At 30.4% G+C, this 9,992-nt stretch overlaps 1 protein-coding gene across 5 annotated transcripts in view; it reads left to right on the top strand.

The window, feature by feature from the left end:
• The window catches only part of LOC134263576 (putative inhibitor of apoptosis), a 68,031-nt gene that overhangs the window by 28,052 nt on the left and 29,987 nt on the right, over nucleotides 1-9,992 (top strand). Inside the window, exons 1-5 of one of the 5 annotated variants that reach the window (XM_062745959.1) lie at nucleotides 18-1,104; nucleotides 1,201-1,384; nucleotides 1,689-1,880; nucleotides 1,982-2,050; nucleotides 2,183-3,632. The exons of 1 other annotated variant lie outside the window; for it this stretch is intronic. In XM_062745959.1, coding sequence (XP_062601943.1) covers nucleotides 154-1,104; nucleotides 1,201-1,384; nucleotides 1,689-1,880; nucleotides 1,982-2,050; nucleotides 2,183-2,379 — 1,593 coding nt within the window. In that variant the 5' untranslated portion in view covers nucleotides 18-153 and the 3' untranslated portion in view covers nucleotides 2,380-3,632. Of the gene's footprint in view, nucleotides 1-17; nucleotides 1,105-1,200; nucleotides 1,385-1,688; nucleotides 1,881-1,981; nucleotides 2,051-2,182; nucleotides 3,643-9,992 lie in introns of those variants that run through there. 3 more of the 5 variants (XM_062745960.1, XM_062745951.1, XM_062745950.1) reach the window with 3 other exon arrangements.

The raw sequence follows: 9,992 nt of genomic DNA, 5'->3' as shown, positions 1-9,992 counted from the left end.
AACTACAATAAATATTCCAGCATCAAAGATAAAATTAAAGAAACTATAAGGAAATTTGACCATCAGTATTGTTCAAAGCATTATCAGAATAAAATTCATTTAGGTTTTGACAAAAAGGGTAGATATTCGGATTTTAAGGAACATCTAACGTTTATGCTGTTTGGATTATCTCAAATAAGAAAAGAATGTATTCAGCTTTTCCCAGTATATGGGACTTCTAGAAATCTTGACGAATTTGTAGAAAGAGAAATAAATCAAAATCAGGGAAGCAATGAACAAGAAACCTACAGCCATTCATTGAATTTAGAACTTGTAAGACTAAGTTCATTTCACAATTTCACATCCTCCAGTTCAGTATCAACGGTGAAACTTGCTCGACAGGGATTTTATTATTCGAGGGAGGAAGACACTGTTATATGTTTTGCTTGTGGATTTAGAAAACATGATTGGAAAAAAGATGATGATGTTGAAACTATTCATAAAGAGGCTTCTCTAAACTGTCCGCTTTTTAATTCAAATTGTTCAAGTAATATTCAAATTGGAGGAAATGGAACCAATGGTATCGACGAGAATTGTGTGTCCCAAAATGAAGGTCAGCAAGGAATAACTTTGAACCCTGACCCGCTTACTGATGGACCGAATAATGGATCCCAAATTTCAGTCAATAATGAAGGCATATCCAGAAACGTAAGAGATTGTCAACAAAGTCATTCTTCCAATAGACCACCAAGTGATCAGCTCACAAAAGCTAGAGCTCAACAAGAAAAGATTAATGCATTCATCCGAAACCTAGATCCACTAGGTATTAACTTTGATCGTCCAAAGTATCCTTCTTACGCAGTATTAGCAGTGAGAATTAGCTCCTTTGCAGACTGGCCTTCAAGTATCACTCAGACTCCTAGAGACTTAGCCATGGCAGGGTTTTTATATTCAGGATACGGGGATTACACACGCTGTTTCTTCTGTGGCGGAGGATTACGAAATTGGGAACCTGGTGATGATCCCTGGGTAGAACACGCTAGATGGTTTCCGAAGTGTGCTTTTCTAAGACAGAACAAAGGGGACGAGTTTGTTGCCTTGGTGCAAATAGAACACCAAGAAAAAGTAAGTCTCTATATATATTTAATTAGGTGGTTTGTCCATGATGTTGTGAATTTAATGCTGCATTTTGTGTTAAAACTTATTATTCATTATTTCAAGGAGGCATCTGGAGGAATGAATGGTCATCAGGACGACCAACGGAATGCTATCGTAAACACATCCATGCAAACCCAGAATTCTGTACAAACCATCACGGTACATCCAGGTTTCCAAAGTTTGCTTGAAATGGGCTACTCATCTCCAGAAATCCGAAAAGCGTTTGATCTCTTGAAAGAAACGAAAGGTACAAATAAACAAATACTGTAAGAAAGAACACGTGTGACTACTTTTATATTTTTATCTCTTTTGCATGCAAGTGAAATTAGATAAAACACAAAATTAAAGTCCACTGCAAAATGTGGTATGAAAAAAACTCATATCAAAGCTAAAGAATACAAAAAATATCGCTGAACGAAAATAAGTTATCATACCACGTAATGAGAACACAAAAATATAGAGACAATTACCAATGCGATAAAATAATGTAAGACCTTCTTTACTCACAATCCTTATTATAACGATAATTACAGTATATTTTAAAATTTCAGAACCGATTGATATCAAGGCTGAAGAATTACTAGAAATAGTATTAGCTGAAGAGGAGACATCTGGAGAAAACACAAGCCCACCATCAGCATCAGGAGGATTGGGAAACAAAATAAACGAGACTGGGAAATCAGAACAACCTACATCAGGCACTCTCAAAGCTATAAACTCTAAAGAAATGAATGAAGGGAGTGGTAGGTGGATAAAAACGTTACGGTTCAAATCTAGACATGGTAAAATTGACAAAGAATTTTGAAAAGTATATAAAAATTATAATTAATGATATGCTTTGTAGATTTTCAAACTCATAGCCAGAGAGATCTGAACAGTGTTAGCCAGTCATTAGCGTCCATGTCAGTTGAAGGTAATAACCACTGATTGTTATCATGTAATGGTAACACCAAGTGAAAGATATGTTAGTCATCGCTTCATTTAAATCTTTGAACACTCATATAATGCACTTAAATTTTTATTGTTCTCTTCTTGTTGTACTCAGATACAAGGTCACTCATTGAAGAAAACAGAAAACTAAAGGATCTCCGGCTTTGTAAAATCTGTCTTGAGAACGAGGCTTCTATCGCCATGTTACCTTGTGGTCATCTCTGCTGTTGTCCAGACTGTGCTCCAGCCATGAGGAAATGTCCGATCTGTCGTCAGTTTGTCAAAGGAACCGTTAAAACATGGCTAGTTTAATAATTTTCCGGGTCATTTTTGTCTTAAAAATACACTGTAGCACCTGATTCACTAGAATCTTTTCGACAGTTTGATTTAAATATCTGCTAAATTATTTAATAACTTTTGAGATCTTATCTTCTTACTTATTCCTTTTTACAAACAGGATCCGACCTATTTCGGATACTCATGTAGATTCTTGAAGTAAAGAAATACTCGGATATTACACGGATTAACTTTTTTTTGCATGTAAAATTGATTAGATAGAAGTGTTACCTTTTATGTAATTTTTCCCCTGACTATCATAGGAACATATATGTATTGTAAGTAAACGATTAATATAAGCACCTTCACAATGCAATATTTTTTCTACTGTTCTAACCAAGGCTATCAAATTTGATTTTGAAACCATCGATGAATAAATACGTATCCGTCTTAATGAATTAATTGAATAGATTTTTACAATGACATAAATTTTAAAAGATTTGCTGTTCACACTAGTTTTATTTAAATCCTTTTATTACAAATATATATTAAACTTCAGCATTAAATCATATCACTAAGTCCACATTGGACTTAATAAAAGCAATTTTTAGATAAATGCATGTTTATATTTTTTTCAAATATGAAAGTTCTAAAACTACATTTGAAATAAGATAATGAAAATCAAACCTATAAAAATTGTTAGCATATATTTTGGTATTCTGTATACATTTTAATTAAGTCGAGATGATGACTAAAAGACTATGCGATACCCTTTCCAACGAACCAACCAAAAAATTAAGATATAAAATTGTATAAAAGAGTTCAGAAGCTTACAACACCAACGCATATTAGTGCAAATATCTTAAATGAACCGGTTAAAGTACAAAGGATGCATGTAAGAGCATGTGCTTGATTTCTGCTTTGTCAAATGCCATGACTTTTAAAATTTAATTTTACGGTATCCAGATGTGAAGATATAAATAGGGACAAGTGTTTATATTCAGTGCAGATACACGGGCTCAGATATCAGAAATGCATCAAGTATTTTATACAGCACATATGGTGGGCATAATCACTAATAGTTGGATAAAATTTTACTGAAATTGAGAAATATGATATAACATATACAAATTGTAAAGTATTCATGTATTATGAGCAAGTCATTTGTCCTTTATTAGAGGTTTAAGTAGGTCATATATGATATGCCTCATACAGATTTCTACAAGTTGGAAATTAGCTATTTATACTTGATTAAATGTATGTTTACAAGTTTAAGAATGTGTCTTTCCAGAATATTTACATTTCTTGATATTTTATTTTAAAGTTCTTTGAAATTCTATAAAGTTCTGATCCTCATTAAATGCCATGGGTGGAGTAAGAATATCTCCATTATAATGTAAAATAAATTGAAAAAAAAATGTGCAAGCATTTAAAAAATAATCTTTGAATGATAAAAATGTGTGGCAGGTCATCAAAAATACTAGAAATAAATGTAGTTTTTTGTTTTGTTTTGTTTTGTTTGTTTGTTTGTTTGTTTTTTGTTTGTTTTTTTTTTTTTAGAATTTATGAGATACATGTACATAGGGATTAGAACGCAGGCATATTTTTCATGACGTGCTAAAGCATAATCTCAAAATTTAAATTAATTTCTTAAAATGTGAATGCAGGGAGTTCGACGGCACTCATAATTCATCTGATTTTTCTTTGATTAGAAAAAATAAAACGGGTACTAAATTTTATGATCTTATAGCCTAACATAGCGGAAACGGTCAGTTTGGTCAAATGGCATACGGATTTCTTGATTTTAAAAGTGTTTCTAACATGTTGTATTTAAAAGAATGAAACACTGTTGAAATGATGTTTTGTATGACTTACATCAGAAAATAGGAATAAAACTTTCTAACTTCTTGGAATGGAAAAAAGTATTTAAATATGTTGCACTTATAAAAATTGTAAACTGTTATGAAAGTTAGCTTACATGTATAATTTGGGATCTGCTGTGTAAATTTATGAAAATCTTAAAATGTGAAAATGTAGTTTCTAGAGGTCGGAAAAATATGGAATACATATGGAGATAACGAACAATTTCCAGGCTATTTTCCCATTTATATTTTTGTATTTTAGGAAATAGCTTCGTTTTTTTGTTACTTAACTCAGATCATTTGATAGTCAATTTATTTTACAATATAACTGATTGAATTTAGTAGTGCTGCATGTTGTATTGTAGATAAATACTTTTTAAATGCTGAATCATAACTATGAAAGATTAAATAACATTGCATGTGCATAGTTCTAGAAATTGACATGGAATCTTCTAGGGACTTTTTGTCGCATGTATATAACGTGTATTATTCGGTTTCTTTTTTATAAATCAAATTTAAAGAGGGGTCAATAAAACAAACATTCTTTCAGGTAGGAAAAATGAATATAAAATTCTTATTTAAGTTATCTGATATGAAGACTTGTATTAGCTATAACTTTAAAAAAAACTTGTTTCATTTTAATCGGTAACTAAAGATTAATTCTTTCATATTGTAAATATCCGGATCAAGTTTGAGAAATTTTAAATTTTTCTTCGAATTATTATAATTTTGAGGACACATTTTCTTAACAAACAGTACAAATCCAATTTGAAAAAAAGATAAAAAGCCCATAGAACGTTAACGTAGCTTTATATCTCTATATAGTCTACTATTCGTGTGACACAGAATTTTAATTATCAATTTCACGATTCATATTAAAGCTGCTATTTTCTTACAATAATACACATTTTATCAAAAATACTGTGTACTGCAGTAATAAAGCAATATTTTTGGATGGGGGGGGATTGATGAGTTACCATTTGGAGAAGGCTTTAGTTTGAGTGTTAAAAACCAAAAAAATGATGAAAAGTGTGTTAAATATAAATATGCAAATGAAATTAAAACCCTTGTCATGACATATGAAACATGGCTGTGACAATTATTAAAACATTAACTCTAGCTCATTCTTAATCTGGAATTTTATGAAATCCAATGAAAAAAACAGAGACTACAGATGACCAATGTACAAATCTGCGCCCCCTATAAACTTAACGAAAAAACACAATTCATCGAAAAAACTGCGTGATAAATATTAGGTATAGTTATTGCATCAAAATAACTTCGCAAGAAACAGAACAAACTAGGGTTCTCGTGTTAAAACCAGGACAAAGTGTTTTCTTTTCAATGTTTCTGTTCAGTTGAAAAAATGTCAATATATAGAATACATGACTAAGATAATTATATATTTATTATTTTATCTGAGAATTTGTAAATGAAAATAAGAACGCAAATCACCAGAATCAAATATAGCTCTCTGTGGATCTTTATAGTTTTCAGTATGTGAAATATAAATCCTTCCATATTGTTTATTATTTATTTGAATGGGAACACCGTATCCAATCATTACACTCCTTTTTATTACTATTAAGATTACCTGGATTAGATGTTTAGTTTCTCGCGGTCCATTCATAAAGTTTAAAGGGTTTTTATGAATGAAAACAGAAGAATGCAGAAGAGCAGTGTATTTAAACGTAAAAGTTGGACTTTAAATGAGATAATGTTATATGATACTGCTAAAAATACAACAAACCCGTTCCTTCTTCTGACTAAATAATGAGCAGCAGTTTTACTGATAGTTAAGCTAAGAAACCATTTTTGTATTCAGTGCATAATCATATTTATAAACGTTGCATTGCTTTAAAACCTACATTGTACAGAGCAGTGTATGAGATATATGGAGAGTATTTCATTGTTAAAATTAGGAGTCTGAGGTCGTTATATCACTTACTGTTGTTTTGTTTTTTTTGTATTTGAGTCCTTTTTTCTTGAAATAACTAACATCTAGGTTATACATATTTGTGTTTCTTAAACAAATAAAAACTGTAGATAAATACTATGACATGTATGATAATTAAAGGTTAAGTTATAAAAATCTTCTGGGATTGAAAAGTTCACGAAGATCAACAGCTTAGATTTAACATTCATAATTGCTATAGTCTCTTGAGCAAGATCACGGTTCAATTTGTAAGTAATATAAATGATATAGGGGAAAAACCAGTACACTTAACATGTAAACATAAAATTATCAATAGAAATATCCGTTTCCTTGCTATTGTTATTTACAGCAATTTTATAGATATTTTTTTCACAAACTGAGTGCTAATAATAGCTGCATGTAACGTCATAAGTAGCTGATGGATTCCCTATTTAAGTTAACGGTTGCAATGCACAGGAACTCTAAAAAAATGGAGATTGTTAATATTTAATAAAAATAAATATCTCTTGCTCATAATATGGAATGAATAGGTATGATATATCTTATCTTTTATTTCATTAGTAGAATACATGTTTCTGAAATTTTATAAATGAGGAATGTGGACGAACTTAATTAGATAACATTTTAAAATCTAAAATCAAACACTTTTGAAAGAGTTATTACATCACTTAACGAAATACACTCTCTGTAAAAGACGGAAGGATATTCATAAACATTATATGGATTTAAATGTATCCATCGAAGCGATTGTTATTTGATTTACACCATTCAAGAGTTGTTTGCATGTATCGACAATATAAGTACATTTTGTTTTATATTTTGATTCGTTTGAAAAACATACACGAACACAGATGATGTGACATTTAAAATTGTTTAAAAATAATAAAAAAATAATAAAGACACTTTTTAAAAATCTAAATTAAAAAAAAAATTGGGACTGCTTTTATCGCAGTGTCCGTATCTTTTAATTGTTGAGGATATTATTACCAGTTCAACAATATTGTGTCTTTATGTGTCCGTTGGAACAAATATATGAGTTATATTTAAAGACGCAATAATAATGTACCTTCTATTTTGTATACCTAGTATTAAAATATCATAACACCTTACATTCCTGCATTAATACACATACATGGTCTTTGCTATCATGTTACAAATGATTATCAAAAAGAAACGTATTTTTAGACCATAGCAAGTAAACATTTAAAGATAAAATCTTTTAAAAATAAGTGGCACATATAAAGAACAAGGTATTGTTTCAATACAAATCTTGCCTGGGGATTTTCTTAAAATTGAAACTGAAATAAAAGATGACAACTCGTGCTTTTTTAAATTCCATGCAGAAAAATAATTCAAATAATTTTTTCACATGCATTTATAAATGCTAATTGTGACGTCATAAACATGTGCATTTTCCCTTATCTTCTTTAAGTTGCAGAAGACACTAATTTTCAATGGAATTTTCTTTAAGATGACATTGTCCACAGGTATCGCCAACAAAGATTTTGAGATTTGTAATTTCGCATTGAATTTTGCACATTATTTCCAAAAAGTTAAGTAGGTGATGGCTGAAGAAAAATTACCCTAAAAATTTCAGTCTTTTCTGTTTAAAGAAGAGAAATGCATCAAATTAATAATGTCATATTTCCAGAATGGAACTCCTTTATGCCATATTCTTTTCTTATCTATCAAAGTCATAAACTCGACTATTATTTCAGTTAGTTTCCAAATTTTTTGAAAACGCTAATATTTAGGGCACGATAAAGCTTAAACAATGCCTTCTTTTTAAGATGTAGCATCACAAAAAGCCGAAATTTATACAATTGAATTAGATTTAGACCTGACTTGTATATACTGAGTAAAAAAAAGGGGGGGCATAATATTCGAAATTGTTTTACCTCATGACCACAAATTACGAAACTTAGTCAAATGTCAGATGAGAATGTAAATTACTACGCACCAATATTAGTGTTCGGAATATGTCAACAATAAAACGTATGGCGTCAGGTAAGGAAAGTGTTAAACAACCCACACGGCATGCAAATTGATGACGACGAGTTTTTCAACAAATTTTAATATACAGTTTTATGTACGAGGCTTGTCCGTAAAGTTCTTGAACAACATTGATAATTACTGACAAACATTGATAAATTATATGAAACTATTATTTTCACTAAATTCATGTTTCATTTTATTAATATGCAAGTTTTCAACAAAAACAAAGCACAAATAGTCAAATGTAAAAGTAAGTCTTTTCATAAAACTCCTTTATTAGTATTAGAATTTAAAAGCCTCACTTTTAGGTAGCTAACAAAATTTCCCGTGAGTACACTGTTTACATGTACCTGTCAACATCAATAAAATTGTAATTGAAAGTGTTTTACTCTACCTTGAAGGATTTGTTGAATAGCATGACGTGAGAGTTCCAAATTTATTTCGGGTAAAGTTTGTGTTCGTGCATTTAGTTGTCAATTCTACTTCCAACATTTAAAAATCTCTCCCTAAGACATACGTCCTTGCAATTATTGAAGGTCAGTTGGTTTTAACAGAGAAGTAAAACCATTCTAAGTTTTTTTTTTTTGCGCATTCTGGAACTGATACACAATTGTAGAGGAAACCATACTGCATCTGCAACATGCAGGACATAAATTGAGAAATTATTAATGGTACTTCAGCGACCTTACTGTACAATACAGACTGGAGAAATAAGAAATGCGTGCAAATACACCTTATGTAGGCTTCTTATTTTTTTCAAAGTTCAAACAATTTCGGTAAGCTCCACATAGTCAAAAATAAAACAATACAGAGCTGTATGAAACAAAAGTGTGTGAAAGTATCTTAAGCAGCAGAATATAGCAAAACTGGAGAGAGGCCGAGTTGACACATTGACTAATTAAGACTATTCTACAAAATATTTTTTTTGTTTTAATTTTGAATATTTACTCTTAGAGATGTAAGTGTCTCGCTATTGATTTGTTTAAATTCCAAGCTTTCCAAATAACCAAATTAAGCGACAATGAGAGATTTATATTTTACTATAAAATAAAAAAAAAACATACAGAGGAAATTATCATTTCTTATTTGAATATAATCCAATTCCCTCATCCGGTGTGTCCATGCTCATATAAATGTAACTTAAGCCGTACTTACATTCAAAATGTATTTTGATTAAATGCAGCATGAGTTGTGAATCGTTGTCCTGATTCTGACTACAACACATGTGTCAGTCATGAGAATTTTTGCTATCTTAATCACCTCTAAATGGCAGAATATACATGTACATGCATCTGTTGTAAACAGAAGAAAATATTTTTAAACAACTGCTATTTTTTTTCATTTCCTTCAGTGAAATTTTTTAGGACAATATAATAATTACATGTATAATTTACATACCGTGTGTGAATAGGAGTATAAAGCCGTATTTATTAATTGCAACACGAGCTGTGTAACGTCGCACCGATAAAGAATAAACTACATGTGTCAATCATCAGACTTCATTTGTATTAACTATTATTTTTGTTCTTAGGCATTAAATTTTGCTCCATTTATCTTTCCAAGACTGACAAATATCCATGATAACCAACGATGATGGGAAAATATTTTTCCATTTGTGTTTTTCTGTCGATATTTTATGTCAAGAAGATGACAACATTTCTTTTAGCAAATATTCTTGAATTGAATCAGTACAAAATGCTGATTTACTATCTGAAACATTTGTATCTTGTGGCAGAATAAGCCACATGCAGTATATATTTTTTCCTTCACAAATTGATCGATATATTGGATTTGTTTTGGAAAGCTAGCCTAGGCGATATGTATGAGAAAAAAAAACTTAGATGAAATGCTCACCA

Source organism: Saccostrea cucullata, unplaced genomic scaffold (genome assembly GCF_032062105.1).
Source record: "Saccostrea cucullata isolate Sc308-1 unplaced genomic scaffold, CSIRO_AGI_Scuc_v1 ctg2503, whole genome shotgun sequence".
Lineage (NCBI taxonomy): Eukaryota > Metazoa > Mollusca > Bivalvia > Ostreida > Ostreidae > Saccostrea > Saccostrea cuccullata.
This window is presented reverse-complemented; position numbering and strand designations above follow the sequence as displayed.